The 20,648-nt window shown below is 38.0% G+C and overlaps 2 protein-coding genes and 1 non-coding gene across 3 annotated transcripts; all 3 read right to left on the bottom strand.

Annotated features, from left to right (window-relative positions):
• Window positions 1-838: 838 nt before the first annotated feature.
• LOC141589711 (berberine bridge enzyme-like 8) lies at window positions 839-2,446 on the bottom strand. Its single transcript, XM_074410337.1, has one exon. It carries the CDS (start codon window positions 2,444-2,446, stop codon window positions 839-841), a length of 1,608 nt encoding a protein of 535 aa, XP_074266438.1.
• Window positions 2,447-3,641: 1,195 nt separating this feature from the next.
• Window positions 3,642-6,802, bottom strand: LOC141591724 (uncharacterized). The gene is made up of 4 exons (XM_074412155.1): window positions 6,546-6,802; window positions 4,892-5,749; window positions 4,225-4,569; window positions 3,642-4,133 (listed from the first exon to the last, which is right to left on the bottom strand). Exons 1-4 carry the CDS (start codon window positions 6,639-6,641, stop codon window positions 3,855-3,857), a joined length of 1,578 nt encoding a protein of 525 aa, XP_074268256.1. The 5' UTR covers window positions 6,642-6,802; the 3' UTR covers window positions 3,642-3,854.
• A 7,002-nt stretch (window positions 6,803-13,804) lies between these two features.
• TRNAK-CUU (transfer RNA lysine (anticodon CUU)) lies at window positions 13,805-13,877 on the bottom strand. Its single transcript has one exon. It is a non-coding gene; the product is annotated as a tRNA-Lys (tRNA).
• Window positions 13,878-20,648: the final 6,771 nt, after the last annotated feature.

Raw genomic sequence — 20,648 nt, 5'->3', positions numbered from 1 at the left:
TACGAAATACAAATAAAAAGGTACGAAAGACTGCCCTCTCAATAATTTATTGTAAGACCGTCTCTCCCAAGTTTTAGGGTTTATTTTATTTACTATGTGGTGATATTTGACTTGTCACTAGCTTGTGACGGAATATCCGTCACAGGGAAAACGTACTGAATAATATTAATAGGCTTAACTGCTTAAGTTATAAAAAAGTTAATGTGTTAAATTAAAATTACATTTTAAAATTATTTTATCATTAAATTTATTTTATTATTAGTTTTATAAGTATATTTTATATTTTTATGAGAATTATATTTTATACATATTACATTTATTTTAGGAAGTCTATTTTAATTAAATGAAGTTGGTAAGTTAGTTACCCTTTTGTGTATCTGCTGATCGAGGTGGCTTAACCCGAAGGTTCTAAATGTTGTTAATTTAATAAAAGGTAAAAATGACCGGTTTTATAAGACAATTTGAGAGCCTATATAATAGAAAATTTAGTTTTTATAGCAAATAGTACTCAAATTTAACATTCGGCTAGCAAAAAAGAACAAACGACCGAGTACAGGCCTCGTTTCTCAAAACCTTTTGAACATGTTATTAAACAGTCTGACAAGTAGTTTTAAATCCAAGAATCAAATACAAAGCTTTGAAACATATGCAAGTTAAAACTCAAGCTTATTACTTGGCAAAATAGGAATACTTTGTAGTTTGGCAAGTAGCTTTGACTACAAGTAACACATACTCTTTCCTGCTCCTGTTTATTTGTTTACCTTTTTTTTATTATTCCTTGTGATGTGTAACAAATAGTACAAAGCTTTGAAATAGTCGTAAGGAAAAAGACTAATACTCAGACCCTATTTGTGTAACTAGGCAAAACAGGAATACTCTGCTCATTCCTAAAGAAATTTGTAGGATCAACCCTAGCCTTCACCATCAACAACCTCTTGAGGTTCCCCTTAAAAAAGTCGAAGGCAAAGCCGGTACTATTATTCACATTAGTACCAATATCAATATCCCTATAGTTCAAAAACGCCTCCCTCGGATTATTCGACACAAATTGAGTCATAAACCCGTAAACCTCTCTAATTGCTTTCATATTCCCGTGAAGAACCTCAAGTGACGGATCAGCCCAATACGCAAGGTATTGAATTTTAAAGAGCCTCCCTTTCCTATGAGGAAACGGTGTTGCATTCTCCGAAACTTCACCCATTTTTCCACCATATGGATTGAATTGCATTGTTACATTCTCGAACTCAATCATCTTTTCCCATAACTTGTCTAAACCCGCCTTAGGGATCGCTTTTTCGACATAGTCCGATTTGTGCTTATCATAGGTTAGATGCATATATGGTATTCTACTAAGAAAAATGTCTAGGGGAGTATTTAAAGGAAGATTATTAAACAATAAATGAGATTCTACCCACCTTTGTTCTACACAATCTTGTTGTTTTAATCCCAATAGAGGAAATTCATTGTCCATCAAATTAACTAAATCTCTAGCTTTTCCCAAATACAAAGCTATAAAACTTAAACTCAAAACCTTGTTAACGACCTGCGCTTGCACCCTAACAAACAAATTAGGGTCGATATTAGGTGCGACATGTTGCCATTGATAGAAAATGTCACTTGCATTTTCGTTTAATTTCTTTTGTACAAGAAAGGTCGTTACTGTATCAGGAACCCTAACTAATTTAATTTTCCATCGTAAAACAACACAAAAACTAGACGCGCCACCACCTCTAATAGCCCAAAACAAGTCCTCCCCCATTGTTTCGCGGTTAAGAATCCTACCAAATGGGTCCACAATTTCGGCATCCACGATATGATCCACGGTTAACCCGAATTTCCTAAGTAAAGTACCATACCCACCCCCGGAAAAGTGTCCACCAACTCCAACAGTAAAGCATACCCCCGCGGGAAACGCGAGGGTATTGCTCTTATTTGCTATATTATAGTATAATTCACCAAGAGTTGCCCCGGATTCAACCCAACCCGTTTGACTTACCGGGTCAATATCGATAGACCGAAGGTTAAAAAAGTCAAGTATTACAAAAGGGTTAGGGGATACATAAGAGAGACCCTCATAATCATGCCCACCACTTCTTACTCTAATTTCTAACCCATTTGCCTTAGCACAAATAACAGTTGCTTTGACATGAGACTTGTCTAGGGCAGCAATAATGGCTAGAGGTTTCGGAGTAGTCGATACATTAAACCGAAGATTTCTTATATATGCTTGCAAAATTGATGGGAAAGAAGCATTTTTTGGAGTATAGATGGCTTTGTTGATAGGTATTGATGCATTAGTGTGTAAGGGAAGACAATTTAGAAATTTATCAACATTATTATTAGGGTTATTATATTTTAATGCTGAATTTGCATGAAATAAAATGAGAGTTATTAGAACAAATATTTGTGTGAAAAATGTGGTAATTTTTGAATTAAAAGATTTCATTTTTTTTTTCATTAATTGTTTTTAAGGCTAAAGATATTGCATGTTTTTGGTTTGAAGCCAATATATATAGTTAAGTTAATAGGGTTGATTTTGTTGTGGTATTTATTGACTATAAAAGTGTTCATTTTGTGCTAAAAACGTACAAAAAAAATTGGGACATAAATCTTGATTTTCCATTCAAATCATGCAAATATGTAAATGTTATTCTTGAGTATTATAAATGCATTTAAGTCATTGCCTAAATACAAGGCTTTTATTTGACTGATCTTAATTTCATGTACAAGGTATCATATATCCATCTACATTGTGATTTACGAACCGGTAAACCGATAAGACCAACGAATCGCGATTTATAAACCGATTATCAATTGTAGTTGATTGTACGGGATGTATCCCTCTTTTTTATAAGACTGTTCTCACATTTCGAAGAAAGAAATTGTAAAGGTTAATATAATGCTGAGTAGATACGTGACAAAGTTATCTTTCAAAATGAACACACATGGCATAATTTTCATCAGATCGTATATATTTCTACATCAAAACATGAAAAAGTGCAAAACAAACCGTGTCATCAATTATTGAGTTATTATATTCTAAAATAAATAGGGTAGAAAATTAGCCCATTTTTAAATAATAATACAATAAAGATCTCCAAATCACAATCAATTTAACTTATATAAAATGATATATTCTATCAAAACTAGAAACAATATACAAAATGATACTCCGTATTATATAGACAAAGCAGACCTGTGAATTTTCACGGGTTTAAACCTAGTTATACGGACAATGCAGTATATCTCAAAAGATACGTGTGGTCGTGTGGATACAACTTACAAGAACTTTTTTTTCTTTTAATGCTAGCTCTAAACTAAAAATTCGGCTTTTGGGTTCCCTTCAAACTATTTGTAACAAATGGGTCCATAACGTAAGATCGGAATAATTTTTGAAAGGAAGAGAAAAAAAGAACTTATATTTTTTTTGTTTCTGAGAAGAGTGTAATGGAAAAGTTGCGGAAAAAATACATAATTGAATAAACCACGTGTTTTTTCGACTCATACGACTCAAGTATCAAATCACAATTGTTTTAAATTGTTCAATAGAGAACTGATTTGCTATTCTGCTGTGTAACTCTCCTGATATGGAATTCAACAACACTTCAATCGCAAATATGTGACGGAAAAAGGCGAGAGGGTTCAAAATGAACATAGGGACTATAATACCATTAGTAGCAGCATATCACAGAACAAGTAAATCAGTTTCAGTACATCAGGAATTTGCAGTACTCAAAGCTGCCTTCTTTCTTGACATGTTTTCTTACATCAACATAGTACATCACAAAACACCGATATATAGACAAAACGATGACAGCCTTGAGCCCTTGACCAGTGATCGGGAAAATAAGGTTCTAGCAACGCTGTCGGAAGGTTAGATTCAAACGACCAGAGCGGAAGTTTGTTTCATCGAGTAACATTTTGGACGCAGTGTCGGGTATGATTGCAGGAACACCATGGAAAATGAGTCTGGATTTTCCACCAAATATTAGAACATCTCCTGATTTTAATTCGACTTTTTCTGCCTTTTCAACATCTCTTTGATCACTGTATAAGAATTCTGCAGAATCGCCGATGGAGAAAGATACAACCGGTATTCCTTTATCCAGGCTTTCTTGATTCTCGTCTTTGTCCTGGGATAAACAAGAGGAAGATCTCTTATGAGAAGCAGCAAATAATGACGTAAAATAATTGAAGTATCCAACAAAACATGAGATGACGAACCTGATGTAGCCCAAGACGTCCAGTTTTTGAATAATAATTAACCAGACAGATATCTGGCTTGACTGATGGAAGTATGGACTCTACATTTTTAACCCTCTCACGTTCAGAAATAAGAGATTGCGAGTCCTTGACTGCTCTATCAACCAACTCAAGAAGTTTCGGAGGAATAGGTGGTGGTTTTAAATGATCTGTTGGTCGAACTTCCTCATATTTGTTAGTCTCATGATTCCAAAACTGACCAAAACACATCAATTTCAGATGCATCTTCCCACCTTCACCAAATTGCGGTTGGTAGAAACCCATATTCACCAGACCATGTTCTCGGCAAATTTTTAAAATACTGGCCTGCACAATATAGGCGAAAGTGAATGAATAAAGGGAGGAAAGACTTGGGAAGTTCAACGCACTGCAACGCATCATATGCCCCTAGCAAATGTCAACTAACTTAGTTGGTAAAGTCATCGATAAGCGGTACTCATGATCATGACCTAGGTTCACAACCCATCAACAGAACTATCAAGTTTGTGTCTCTTTTACACCACAAAGGAAAAAAACACGGCGCCTCATCAAAGATAAACATACAAAATGATATTTCAGAAAAATAATGGTTAAGCCATGGAAATCTAATGAAAGGACATAAGCCAGGGAATTTAAGAAAAGGAGGCACCTGTTCTGATATTGAAAGATAGTTTTTTAGCAGCACCATCCCGGATCTCAAAATATCACCTTGCAGCCCACTGCTCAACCGTTCCTTTTCTTTACGCTTCTCCCTATTCGTTGACATTAATGATGCATTCAGTTTGATCACACTTGATTTCCGTGGTGGGCAAAGATCAAATTTCTCTATAGGACATTCAGAATTTTCAGTTTCTCGTAAACTATCAGTACTTTCTTGAGTCTTGACTTCAGAACAACTTTTTAAAGGCATAGATTCCCCAGACAATTGAGCAGCTTCCGTGGGATGGACAAGACTTTCCATAAATGCACGATCAAGATTCACTGACGAACGATCACTAGCTTCTTTACTCGGAGCTTTTGCAGTACCACTCAAGTTCAATTGACCAGATCCTAATCCAAATCGTTCATCAGGGTGAAAACCAGAAGCATTGCTACTAGCATTGGAAGATGATGCTGATTGTCCAACATTACCTCCACTAGAACTATTTCCACTGCCAAAGTTAGACCACCCCCCTCCCCCTCCCCGGCGAGTAGCAGGAGTTACATTCCGATAAATACCACCTCCAGAATTCTTCTCCACTGCATGCCCTAAGCTATTTGATTTCTCAACTCCAGAATTCTTCTCAACTGCATTGGAAGACGGTGTTGATTTTCCCACATTACCTTCATTAATACTACTTCCACTGCCAAACGTACCCCATCCCCCTCTCTGGCGTGTAGCAGGAGTTACATTCTTATACATACCACCTCCATAATTCTTCTCAGCTGCTTGCCCCAAGCTATACGGTTTTTCAACAGAAGCACTTGACATACTCCCACCAGCAGACACGTTATCGTTATCTCGGACCTGTGTCATGACAAGGCAGCTATTACATATAAATCGAAACCATAAACCACATGTGAATGACTAAATCAACAATCAAACTGGAGACCGTCAACACTCCGAAATTGCTACTGATATGAGGTTGATTATCAGGTAAAGTCATTGGACGAGTGACTGTTGTTACTCATGACCAGTGGCGGAACTAAGTGGAGCTAGCAGCAGTTGTGGAGCTAGGGGTGGCTAGCAGGGGCACTCGCCCCTGGCGGATGAAATTTTCAGAATTTTTAGTTAAAATTTCGGGAATTTTTTCTTAGTGTACCTTATATCATTACCGGTAACGAATTCCTCAATAACTGCATTTAAAATAACGGTTAACAAATACTCCCTACGTCCCAGACTCCCAGTCATTTATTGTCCTATTCCGTCAATTGTTGTCATTTCTATTTTAGGAATGCATTTGATTAACAATTTGGTCTTTCACATTCAATTCAATTTGGTCCACATGTCATTTAGTAATTGGTCATCCCCTATTTCCTTGGTTTTTGTGCCAAAATAAAAGGACAACAAATGACCGAAACGGAGTACTCCATACCATGGGGGTAGAAGTGTCCATAGTGGATGACTTTACGATAATTTGTAAAACCGTTTCACAAGAGACTAATTGCAAATTGCAACCGGGAAAAGTTCACCAATTTGTGCATAAAACAACAAAAGAAAAAACTGGGCAGATCAATTATATGAGTAATTATTTAAAAATAACAAAATACAGAAAATAGAGTAAAAACAATTAAAAAATAATAAGAAGAGAATAGATAATTACAGGGGTTTGATTATTAGGAGAAGAATCAGCAGGTTTAGGACGCCATGAGCCCTGCGATTTACCGCCTCTTGAATTACCACGACCTCCACGATTCATTGTGCTCTCTCTCAACAACTAATAATGAAAGAGTAAAGTGTGAATTTGGGTAAAGGTTAAAAGGGTTAAAGTTGGGGGTTTTATTTGGCGGGTTTGATTATGTTTTTTAATTGTTTTTTTTTTCTGGGAAAGTATGTTAAAGGGTCGGTCTAGTGGTCAATCGTCGTCAGGCAGCTTATTGATGAAGAATTGAAGACTATCAATTTCCAATGTTAGTAGTAGCTACTCTTTAAGTTAGCCTTTAGTATTTCGAGGGAGATTGTCTCAATTGTCGATAGGGAATACGGTCATATATCTCGTTATTACAAAAAAAAAAAATGTTAAAAACAATAGGAGTACTTTGTATTTAATTACTTTTCATAGTTTATTTCCGCGATGTAGTTTTTTTCTAATTTCAGTACATTTTGTGCGATAATTTTCATTTATATGCCCTTGGTTAAAATTATCTCTAAATTTAATTTTCTCGATTAGAAATCGCACAATATGTCAAACTAATCAAATTTATTCAATTATAAACTATAGTTTGAATTTTAAAAGATATTTAATTGTTAAATGCATACTTATGAATTAAATTCACCAAAAAATTGGTGAATTTAAGGTTAGTTTTTGTTGAACTATTGGTAGATTCGTCGGAGGAGGGGGGATGTGCTTGCTGTCGATGAGGGGAGGGGAGAGTGTGACATCACTGGAAGAGAAGGATTGGTGGTGATGCTTTGTCACCCATAGGCTGGCCCACAATTGTCGTTATACGACAATGGCGAAGGGGAGATGGTTGTGGCAAAGGAGTAGAGGAAGGGTGGTTGTCGGGGGAAAGTAGTTGTTTAATTTGATGGTGACGGCCTGAAGGTTGATGGAGCGTTTTTTTTTTCTTTTTTTTCAGATGTATATAGTGGGTACGAAATGCAAAGGGTACAATGGGGAGATGTGTATTGTATTGAGTAAAATACGTACTACGAAAATCATCTTTTTTTTAGATGTAGTATTTTATCTGACGTGTATATACTAGGTAAATTCCGAGTATGTGTGATAACTGAATAATCAGATGTGCACAAGTACTGGTTCAGCTAATTCTATGGAGTACTCGATTTTTAAAAAGGAGATATTAATAAAGTCGAAGTAGATAATTACTAGTGATGGGGCATATTTTGCACCCGCTGACCGAGTCAACATATTGAGCAAGGTCAAAGATATCCACAGCAAGTCAACGTATCAGACAGCCTAACCGACGCAACATGTCGGCCTGTCACTTGGGTCTCGGTCTCGGCAACTAGCCGGCCGAGAGGCATATCCGCGTACTCACATCCAAGTCCCCAAGATGGAGTCAACCAGCTCGCGGCCGCCATGGGTCCCTCGACCGAGGGTAGAACAGTCTTTCCACCTGCTAACCACTTGGTCACTACGTGACAAAAGGTGAAAGTCTATAAATACTCTTCAATCCTCATTGAGAAAACGATCCACAATAATTCATCCATAAACTCACTATTAATCTGGTATAAACTCCCTTATCTCTCTACAATATACTTTGCCAAGTAACACACAACTTAATCTCTTTAAGTTTACTGACTTGAACGTCGGAGTGAGTACGCTCGGTACCAAGCCGAGCCCTCAGTTTGTTCATTGTTTCAGGAGAGGCCGAAAGGAAGAAACAAGCAAAGACGTCATTCATCAAGCTTACGTGGTAAACAAATCCTGCTCCGGAATTATACCCGGAACAACTAGAGATTCAAACGTCATAATGAGAATTGAGGATTCAAGATTTCGAGGGAGTGTTAATATTATTGTTAGGTTAGCTATTCGTTTTATACATAGATTTTGTTGTGGATAATGAATGTGAAACTCGCTAACCCACTTTTTTTTTTTTTTTTTTTTTTTTTTTGATTAGGTAAGAAAACTAGGTTGATCCTCTAGGGTAGGACCAACCTATCTCATCCTTTCGAATGAGGGAGGTAAGTTGAAGCCACCGGCTATCAAACCACCTCGAAAGAGTTGGACATGAATGTCCAACTGAAGCCATGAAGTCAGCAACCTTGTTGGCTTCACGGAAGCAATGTTTAATTATCACTTCATCGAAAAAATGAAGGTCTAATTTCACATCCTTGATAATACTAGAAATTTCCCACGGAATTTGCCAAGTACCTCGAATCGAGTTAATAACACATAAGTTATCACCCTCCACAATTAACTTTGAGATTCCTAAGTATTTAGCTGCTAAAATACCTTCTTTTAAAGCAAGTGCTTCCGCAACAAGGATACTATTGGATCCGCACTTTTTTGCTCCCAACAAAACGACTTTACCATTGTGATCTCTTAAAGAATATCCTAAAGCAGCTTTATTACCTTCTATTCTGGATCCGTCAAAATTTAGCTTTAGGAATCCGTTTGTAGGTTTTTCCCACCAAATCTCTTCCTTACTAGAATTGTTTCTAGCTGACTCTTCTACCTCGGGATTGTTGAGATCCTTAAATCTAGTCACATTCCATGTCTTAGTGCTATTATTACATAAAGTAATAAGTTTGCTGATACTTAAATTAACATTATTAAAGATAATATCATTTCTATGGAACCATGCATTCCACCAAATAAAGATAATCTTTATAAAGTCATCTTTTGAAATTAAATCCTTGAGATAATTAAGTTTCGTTAGAAAATTTTGACTTATAATAGTATCATAATTTGACAAAAACTCGTTGAAACTAATAATGTTCAGGTCTTGGATGACAGACCTAATCAAGGGACATTCGTAAAAGAAATGATCTTTATTTTCAATAGGGTTGTTGCACATAACACAATGAGGTGGGACATCAATATGACTCTTGAGAAGTCTACTTTTCGTTGGAAGGCCGTCAACACATGCTTTCCAAAGAAAAAATTTCAATTTAGGAGGAATATTCAATTTCCAAATCCACTGAAATTCACATTTGTCAAGAGCTTGATCGAACAAACCTTGCGCTAACCAAGTTGCTGTTTTGGTAGAGAAATTTCCATCTACGGACAACCCCCAAATTAGGGTATCTGGAATATCATTATGTGGCACTGGAATGTTAGTAATCTGATTAACAATATCGTTATTCACTAAACTGGATAATTTACAAACATCCCATTGCTTTGTCCGAGGTTAGGAAATCTTTAACCAAAAGATTAAGATCACGGTTACTATCATCATCAACCATACTGCTTGTAAGTGGGTGTGAAAAAACCCAATTATCAGACCAAAACTTAATGTTGTTACCATTACCTACCTGCCATCTCAGTCCTTTTCTAAATAGAGTCCGAAGACTCATTAGTTTACGCCATTGCCAAGAAGAGGCTGAATTAGGCTTATGATCAAATAGTGAACAATTTCTCAAGTATTTTTTAGATACCACTTTAACCCATATACTTTCCTTATCCATAAGAATTTTCCATAAAAGTTTCATTTGAAGAGCTTTATTAGCTGCTTCAGAAGATTTAATTCCTAAACCGCCAACCGACTTTGGTAAACAAACTTTATGCCAACCAACCAAATTAGGAGAACGCTGGGAAGGATTCTTATTCCAAAGAAAGTCTCTATTAATCTTATCTAATCTATTATGGATCGATGAAGGGAGGAGGAAGCTTTGCATCTGAAAAGTTCCCTTCGCGGCTAAATTAGCATTGACAAGAACTAGTCTACCTGTTTGAGATAGAGAATTCGCTTTCCATTTCGATAATTGAATGCAAGAAGATTGAATAATGTTCTCGAAAGTATTTTTAGTCACTCTGCTATCAATTATAGGACATCCTAAATACTTACCCAAATGAGCTTCCTCGTTCATATGAAGAATGCCTCTAAAGGATTCACGAAGAGAACGCTCAATATTTCTAGTGCATTGAAAAGTGGATTTGTCAAAATTAACAAATTGTCCGGAAATCGTGCAAAATTTATCTAAAATAGACTTAATAGTTCTACAACTCTGGTTAGAGGCTTTAGCGAAAATGATAGTGTCATCCGCAAACGTGAGAAAAGGAATTTTCTCCACCCCGGACCCAATTCTAATACCAATGTCACTAGAGCTAACATCACTATTTTTCTGTAGAGATCTTGCTAAAATCTCAGCGCACATAATAAATATATATGGCGAAAGGGGGTCTCCTTGTCGAATACCTCGAGTGGGTTTAAAAACGTCTCCCGATGTTCCATTTACTAACACTGAGTAAGAAACAGTGTTTATACATGCCATAATCCATGAAATCCACTTAGCATTAAAACCCATTTGCTTAAAAGTTTCCTCGATAAAATTCCATTCTAGTCTGTCGTATGCTTTCTCCATATCAAGTTTGATTGCAATCCAACCTCCTTTGCCCTTTTTACGTTTAAACGAGTTAAAAATCTCGTGTGCTAAAAGAATGTTATCTTGAATAAAGCGATTAGGTGTAAAAGCACCTTGAAACGGGTGTATAATTTTATGCAAGACACTTCGAAGACGATTAGTCAAGATTTTTGCAATAATTTTATAAATTGTTGAACAAAGACTAATCGGACGAAAATGGTTTGCTGTTTGAGGATTTTCAATTTTAGGAATCAATGCTATGAAGGTATGATTCATTTCTTTTAGTAATTTCTCAGAATGAAAAAATGCTAAAACTGCTTTGGTAACAGAATTTCCTACAATATCCCAGTATTTTTGAAAAAACTCTGCAGGAAATCCATCGGGACCTGGACATTTATCTGCGGCTAAACTAAACACAGTTTGTTTAACCTCTTCCCTACTAATATTAGCTGTAAGAAATCTGTTATCTTCATCTGTAATTAAGCCACTAATAGACTTAAAATCCTCATTCTTGTCAAAATTACAAAGTTGATTTTTTGTAAACCTAAGTTTAAACTCGTCAGAAATTTCTTGTTTAATAAGTTCTTGATCGAATACAAGCACCATTCTTATTAATAAACCGCTTAATACCATTTCTACTACGTCTAATCGTGGCATAACTTTGAAAAAACTTGGTATTGTTATCTCCAAAATTTGCTTTGGTTATACGAGATTTTTGTTGCCAATAGACACGTTTATAGTCAAGAAGCGCATCACGCTTTTTCAGCCATCTCACTTGTGCCGCTGCCCGCCGACCAGGTCACCATCATGGGACATGTGGTTGATGCAGCAAAGCTGAAGCTACTCCTGGACATAATTGTCAGTACGCCGGCTCACACTGTCACACCGACAAGAGCGGCGGAACCCGTCCGGGAGACCGGGGCCAGAATGTGACTCCAAGAGACTTGAATGGAGCACGGAAGAAGCCGGCCCCGTCAAGACGCCGGAGGAGCCCAGAGTGCCAGTGGTAGACCTAAATCCTTCCCGCACCCGCGGGAGGACAGCGTCGCCGCGGCACCGACGAGGCCCGCCTCGCAGGAGGAGGAGTGAAAGAAGTCCGACTCGTCGAGTCGGAGAAAGCCCGACTCACCGAGTCGGAGAAGAAGCCCGACCCGCCACGGGGGGGAGCCGGATTAAGGATACAAGGAGCGATCGCGCGTGTCGTTCGACACGTGGTCAAGACGACCCCTCAATGACTATGTCCTTGACGTCCGGTGCCGACTAAGCTAAAGTTGCCGCCCATATCATACAAAGGAGAAGGTGACCCAAGCGACCATGCCGAGGCCTTCGAGTCTCACATGTCGGTATGGTCACATGCCAAGCGACCATGCCGAGGCCTTCGAGTCTCTGCTGCCGAGGTCTTCGCCCTGAGCAAGAGCGAGGGTCAGAAGTGGGAAAGACCTCCCAGGCCGAGGAGTGACGGTGACACGAGCGATCTTTCGCGAGTACCACGCCACACGGTCACTTAATCGATAATCGCGCAGCATCGAAGAATGTCGTTCAAGAAGCGATCCGGAAGGGAGCCTCGGCAAGTATGTAATGGAGGCCCGGGAACAAAGTAAATACAATCGAGCCAAAACCTCGATCACCTCGGCCAAAACCGGGAGTGACGGGGGAACGAGCCGAAAGATGCAATCGAGTCAAAACCTCGATCACCTCGGCCAAAGCCGGGAGTGACGGGGGAACGAGCCGGTAAATGCAATCGAGCCAAAACCTCGATCACCTCGGCTAAAGCCGGGAGTGACGGGGGAACGAGCCGAAAGATGCAATCGAGCCAAAACCTCGATCACCTCGGCCAAAGCCGGAGTGACGGGGAACGAGCCGAAAGATGCAATCGAGCCAAAACCTCGATCACCTCGGCCAAAGCCGGAGTGACGGGGAACGAGCGTAAATGCAATCGAGCCAAAACCTCGATCACCTCGGCCAAAACCGGAGTGACGGGGAACGAGCCGAAAGATGCAATCGAGTCAAAACCTCGATCACCCTCGCCAAAGCCGGAGTGACGGGGAACGAGCCGTAAATGCAATCGAGCCAAAACCTCGATCACCTCGGCTAAAGCCGGGAGTGACGGGGGAACGAGCCGAAAGATGCAATCGAGCCAAAACCTCGATCACCTCGGCCAAAGCCGGGAGTGACGGGGGAACGAGCCGAAAGATGCAATCGAGCCAAAACCTCGATCACCTCGGCCAAAGCCGGGAGTGACGGGGGAACGAGCCGGTAAATGCAATCGAGCCAAATATTCAAAAACAACTAGGCTCTTTCTCATAATAACCCACTTACATATGCTTACATAAAAATTTAATTTAAAATAAAATATAAACTATGTGGATGGACAAATAATAAGGGTCAAGGGAAGAATCCTTAAAGCTGACAGTCATTGCATGTGAGATTGAGATAGACGCAAGTAATACCTCTCATTTTACACGTTAAACTTTTCACCATGCATGGATGTTCGTTTCTATATTAGCTTTAAAGCGTCTTGTTTGTGACAGGTGCATTTCGTTACAAGGTGAAGATGGGGTAAAATGTGACCCATTTAAGACAAAAATGTAATTATTTTACCTAAAAAGTTACCAGAATAATTTTCTAAACTATAATAATTTGTCATTAAAATGGTCACAATTTGTTGCTAAAATGACGACATTTGGCCCGTCTTCAACTTCTGACGAAAAGTGTCCGTCTTCAATGAGAATTGGTGTATTAGCTTATGGGTAATGTACTCCTTAAATGACTAATAAATTTCGAAATGTTGCTCTTGGCCTTGCTCGTGCTATTCGTTCATCATTGAACTGCATGTGTTTTTAAGAGGAAAGTAAATACATGAGCCAAAAAAAACGCCCACCGTGGGGCTCGAACCCACGACCACAAGGTTAAGAGCCTTGCGCTCTACCAACTGAGCTAGACGGGCTTTGATATTTAACTGTGTGAGTACTATTTATAAAACATCGTATTCCATGTTAATGAAGCAACTCACGCCTTCTAAGCTAGGTAGCACGGACACTCCTCCTAACTAGCCGTCCCGTGTCCGACACCGTGTCCGACACTCGGACACCCGACACTCGTCGGACACACGTCAAAACATGTTATAGTTTACACGAGGAATAAATTCTCAAAAAAGATTGATTAAAAGATTTGTTTGGGTGCGAAATTAGAATTAGTTATAGTTAAGGTCGAATTTTACCTTCAATTACCTAAATTTAGTATCACATAAACTACATTTAGAATAAAATACATTACAATAGTAAAATTATACGTTATTTATAACCATAAAATATTTTTTTTATTAAATTTAAATAGCGTGTCCCGTGTCCTAAATTTCATGGGATGCCGTATCACGTGTCCGTGTCGTGTCCGTGTCCGTGTCCGTGTCCGTTTTGGTGCTACCTAGCTTCTAAGTTGTAAGATACGAGAACTTGGTTAAAAAAAATTGGATTACGGTTCAAAAATCAAAAGTGAAGGTGGAATTGCTTGAAAATCAACTTTCTCAATTTTGTAATGCTTAAATTATATGTAAAGCTCTTTTGTATTCTTCTCTAGTCATGTTAAGTCAAAATGACTTTAACATTAAATAGATAGCGTAACTTTCGCCTGAAATATATGTTGGGTAAGGATTAGGCACTTTGGCTCCCTTAGCACTTAGCCATATTGTTATCATTTGATACAGTTCGACCCTTGCTCTACTTTAGCAAAATGCAACCCAGGAAGTATTTACGAAGTACTTCTTTTGTCTCAATTAGTAGTTTATCCTATTATTTATGGTAAAATAAACGATTGAAATGAAATGAATAATCATCTAGATGAATAAACGAATTACATAACTCGACATTCATAATGTGGCCTCATGGGCTAAGAAATGTACATTTTCATTCATTTGTAATTTAATCATAATATAGTCATTTTCACTCCTTATTGTGCTTCAATTTTTATTAGACTCTTTTAACAAACTCCGAGATTATAACAATGGAGGTCGAACACGTTATCTTCACTGTGTTTAACTTAACTAGTAAATGCCACATGACTTACGCGGGAGTTGTTAGTACTCTAAATATTCACACACACACACACATGATTTACTGTGTAATTGTAAAAAACAATAAAAACAAAATCTTTAAATTATACTCTCTCTGTCTCAGTCAATAGTTTACAATTTTGTTTTTTTCGGTGATTAGATCAATAATTTACACTTTTCCTTTATAGTAAACCGACCAATCCATGTGGGGACCATAACATTTCCTCCTTATTTAAAGTTCTTTTTGATTTTTTTAATAATTATAAATTCATTACTTTCTTATTACCTTAATAATCGTGTATAAAATAATTGTAAATTAACTTGTCAATGATGCTGCCAAGAAGAAAAGATGAAAACTACCTCTTTGATTTCACTTTATACTCTAACCGTATAAGAAACAATAAAAAAGAAATGGAAAGAATCCTAGGTTATTTTTATAGTCCCATTTTCTTACCTGGTTATAAAATCTCAAAAAATCTAAACTTCAACACAAATTCTTGTATAAAGTGATTTTACACTGAATAATCTTGTGAAAGGTACTTATTAAGAAATTATTATAAAGTTATACTTAGGTAAATTCTAGATAGTTTACAATTTTTACATAATTCACAAATTTTCATTTAAGTCCATTTTTAGCTCAAAACATGTCATTTTTCTCATCATATATTATAATAAAGCAACAACCGGCTACCCCATCGTACGCCACATGTCACAGCAAATTCAATCGCCATGTGTCATACTCTCTAATTAAAAAAAAATTAAAAAGAAAAAATCTGCAATCACGTAAACATAAACCTAAAAAAATGTGCTAAATTATTTTCATATTCTTTTTATATTAAAAAAATGACTAAATTATAATAGTAAAAAAGATATGGATTGATTATAGGAGAAAAATTCTAGATTCTTAGCATTATTATAAGAGGAAATTATGAGATATTAGTTATTTACCATATTGTCATAACTAAAATTGTGTAATTTAAGGTTCAATTAATCTTACCAAATATTCAATTCACGGAAACAATTTATACACGCATGTCTTTCAACTTTGGAATCAAAAGGTTGGCTGAGATTTCCCTAAATCCGTAACTTAGGTAACAAATATTGTAGGCTTATTTCATATCTTCTCGCTTTTTTTTTTCGTTTAAGCACTCACACATCATATTCAATAGGCTAAATTCCACATATATGTTTTTTAAAATTTTAACTTCAAATTTGATGACAAAAACAGGAAGAAAGTCGCTTGAAGAAGAATACTCAATCAAATAAGATGAACTAGCACATTAAAGTACAAAGCGGAATAATATTGAAACGGGTAAGTTGTTTGAATGATTCATCCATTAGATAAGTTTAAAGTAATATTATTGTTTAGATTTTTTGAATATTTATGCATTTGGTGTAGAGTTGAAGGTTTTTACCATCCATCTATATCGTGTGGTGACTTTTTTTCACGATGATGCTTTTATATCTAATGTCGAAGGGTCATGGAGTTTTCTCACTATTTGATAACGGGTTTGATACTTTGATTGTGCAATTCCCATCCTTTGATTATGGTGTATATATGTTTCATTTAGTTTAAAGTCAAATCAAATGAGACTACAACTAATAGTAAAACCTTTTTTTTTTTAAAACGTAGGATCATTGAGTTTCTCGACTCACAAACCTGAGCTCGATAAAGGTAAGTACACTTCCCTATCGCATAGGTGAGAAAGCATTCTCTCTATTTTTTTCACCCCATTATTACTTTTCCAGTTTCTCTAATAGGTTTAATATACTAGAATTCGTAAACTGTAATTATATTTATTTGTTTTGAATTTTTGATGTTTGTACATTCAAGATCAGTTAGAATATGGCGTATATTACAATTTTACAAGATGAGAGATGAATTATGACAAAGTTAGGAAACAAGAAGAATTACTGAAGATTAGTTTTTATTTACAATGTACGTAAAAATTCGACCTGATAAATGTGTGCATATATATCTGATTGTTCATACACCTTGAACAATTGTTAAGAAAGAGGTGAACATAGTCATTAGTTGGGTGGCAACTGACAAGGAGACAAGAGTAGTGACAATCTCTATATATATATATAAAAGAGGGTTTTTTCGAGCGATTCTAGAGCGTCCACATCATCAAAAATTAATTTAGGAAAGTTTCATAAATAATATTTTCCACATAAAAAATATAGTGGAGAATCTTTTAATTATTATAATATCTATATTTCCTATTTTATATTCATGAGAAGTTTCTAATTTTTATATAAAAACTTTGACATTTCATTTGGCAAAAAAATGTTGTTGTAAAAATTATGAAGATAATATAATTAGATTCAGGGTGAAAAATGCTTTCATTAGAGTATAGATTTCATATGATTTGCACATACGAATATTAAAGATGGTGTACTTCTTTTAATATGTTATATGTCCACATCGAAAAACAATGTTAGTGTGGTGATTATAATAAGTATAAATTATAAAATTGTCCCACATCGAAAGATTAACATAAGGTGGGTGATCCTATGATTATAAATAGGAGTCATCATTGGAACCTATATACCAACCAAAAACCTTTTGAGTCTCTTAATTATTGTTTTGGAGAGTTCTTAAGAGTTTATATCATTATCTTCACAGTATGATATATACATATTTTTTCTATATTATGTATTATATTCAAGTGATGTTTATAATCTCAATATAAAAACTTATACATCTCATTTGCCAAAAAAATATTAAAAAAAAAATGAACGAATATTAATAAATAGTACTCGCTCCCCCCATTCAAGACCAAATACAACATTTTCATTTACACACTTGCCAAGACACAAATTACAACGTAAATATCTTTAAGTTTACATTATAAGAAATTTAAAAATTTGATATTCTCATTGTACTTTATAAGTAAATCATATTATTTGCACATATTTGTTTGTCCCACATTAAAAAATAATGTAGATGTGGTAAATATACTACATATAAATAGTTAAATTGTCCCACATTAGAAGATTATCATGAGGTGAGGTATCACATGATTATAAATATGAGTCATAACTTAGGGGTATCAACCCAAAATCTTTTGAATCGCTTAAAAATTATCTTAGAGAGTTCTTATAGGAGTTTGTATTAATGACAAACCTTAGTTACAACAATATCATACAAATATTAATCACGTAAATATTTATAAAAGGTATTATATATTACTATAGTAGTGATATTATAATGTTTATTTTAAGACAATCGATAGTATAATAATTTTATTTAAGATAAAATCATAATAAAAAAAAGGGTGCTAAATATACATAAATTGGTTATTAATTTAAGAATTATAAAATTTAAGAATTATAATACAATCAAGTGTTGCATAAAAAAATCTTGAGTCCACAAACAAATCAATAATGAGCGTTTTTACTTTGATAAATAGTGGAATTAAATCTTTTTAACTTTCTGATGGGGCATATTCTGCACCGTTGACCAAGTCAACACACTGAGCAAGGTCAGAGACATCCACAGCAAAGTCAACATATCAGACAGCCTAGCCGACGCAATCCATCGGCCTGTCACCTTGGTCCCACCGGCACCTAGCCAGCCGGGAGACATATCCGCGTACTCATATCCAAGACCCGTCGGCCGGCCTGCCATAGGTCCATCGGCCGAGGGTAGAACGGTCTTTCCACCTGCTAGCCACTTGGCCACTACGTGACAAAAGGTGAAAGTCTATAAATACTCCTCAACCTTCATTGAGGAAAGGATCCCACAACTTAACCTAAGTACACTATTCATCTGGTAATATCCTCTTTATCTCTCTACAATACATATCTAGCCAAGTAACACAACTTAATCCTTTAAGTTTACTGACTTGAGCGTCGGAGTGAGTACGCTTGGCACAAAGCCAAGCCCTCAGTTCGTTCATTGTTGCAGGAGAAGCCGAGAGGTACGATAGAGGCAAGAAGGGTTCAACTCAAGACATTATTCTACAAGCCACGGGTGGTAACGATACTTGCTCTGGAATTACACCCGGAACAATTGGCGCCGTCTGTGGGGATAGACACTAGAAGCTAGTCATATTCATTCCCAAACCAAAAAAAAAAAAAACAACAAAAACCCACCCAAAAAGCTAAGAAAATGTCGAAACAACAAGACGCAGTCGTGGACCGACTTAAACCGCGTTCTACCAAGATGATGCTTTCAACAACTCGAGTCGTGCGACCCTCCACCGCGGAGTAATCCAACCAGAGTTCGGGATGCCAATAATACCCGACACGCCGCTACCCACCAACCAGGTCACCATCATGGGACGGTGGTTGACGTAAGCGAAACCGAAAATGCTCCCGGACCTAATCGATGCATACGCCGCTCACACTGTCACGCCGACAAGAGCGGCGGAAACCGTCCAGGAGACCAGGGCCCTAAACGTGACTCCAAGAAATTTGAACGGAGCACTAGGAGAAGCTGACCCAGTCAAGACGCCGGGGGAGCCCAAAGTGGGCGCGGTAGACCTAAGTCCTTCCCGCACTCACGGGAGGACAGCGTCCCCGCCGCACGAACGAGGCTCACCCCGAAGGAGCCAGAGGAGTCCGACTCAGCAGAGTTGGAGAAGAAGTCCGAGTCGAAGAAGGAGCCCCTCCCGCTACGGGGAGGAGCCAGTTAGGGATGTGAGGAGCCGATCGCCGCGTGTCGTTCGACACGTGGTTAGGCGACCCCTCAACGCCACGTCCTAGAAGTCCGGTGCCAACTAAGCTCAAGTTGCCACCTATTTCATACAAAGGAGATAGTGATCCATCCGACCACGCTGAGGCTTTCGAGTCTTACATGTCGGTATGGGAACAGCCTGATGAGGTCTGGTGCCGAGTTTTCCCAACAACTTTGCATGGGATGGCTCGGTGAGTCGGTACAAAGGGCTTCCCGACGGCTCGGTGTACTATTACGCCGACCTGAAGGACGCTTTCCTAGCCCAGTATTCCTGCAACAAGAGAAGAGCCGTAGAGACATCTGACCTCCTGACTATCAGACAGGAGGGAGGCGAGTCTCTCCGGAGCTATGTGAAGAGGTTTGATGGAAAGGTCCAGCAGATTCGAGAAATTAATCCCGAGTTGGCGGCCTTCGCGGCGATGAAGGGCCTCCCAAGGGGAGCCTTAAAAATGAGCTCATCAAGAGCGGAGGCCGGGCTTGGACGCCGCCAGGGAAGTTGGCCGACCAAGCCATCAAGGTGGAGGACTATCACAAGACCTGGGTAGATCCCAGCGAGGCCGAGCACTCAGAAAAGAAGAGTCGCGGGAGGACGGCCCAGACGAAAACGCCGTGACAACAACGGGTCGCGGTCCGATGAAAGACGCCGTGAGAATAATAGGTCACGGTCGGATGATCCGACCGGAAATGTGAGTCGGCGGGCGCCGGATGGAATTCGAGAACGTACCACCGGAGGCGGTATAGTGAAAAACCCCTCTCGTCGTATCGGCGCGAGGTCTTCGCCCCGAGCAAAACGAGGGCCGAGTGGGAGAGACCCCCAAGCCAAAAAGTGACGGTGACACGAGCCGCGATCGTGAGTACCACGGCCACACCGCCATTTAACCAACGATCGCCGCCATCTCGAAGAATGCCATAGAGGAACCGATCCAGGAAGGAAGCCTCGGCAAGTACGTTGCAAAAGGCCAAAAGACTGACGCCGGCAGTTCAGA

This window comes from Silene latifolia, chromosome 7 (genome assembly GCF_048544455.1).
Source record: "Silene latifolia isolate original U9 population chromosome 7, ASM4854445v1, whole genome shotgun sequence".
NCBI lineage: Eukaryota > Viridiplantae > Streptophyta > Magnoliopsida > Caryophyllales > Caryophyllaceae > Silene > Silene latifolia.
This window is presented reverse-complemented; position numbering and strand designations above follow the sequence as displayed.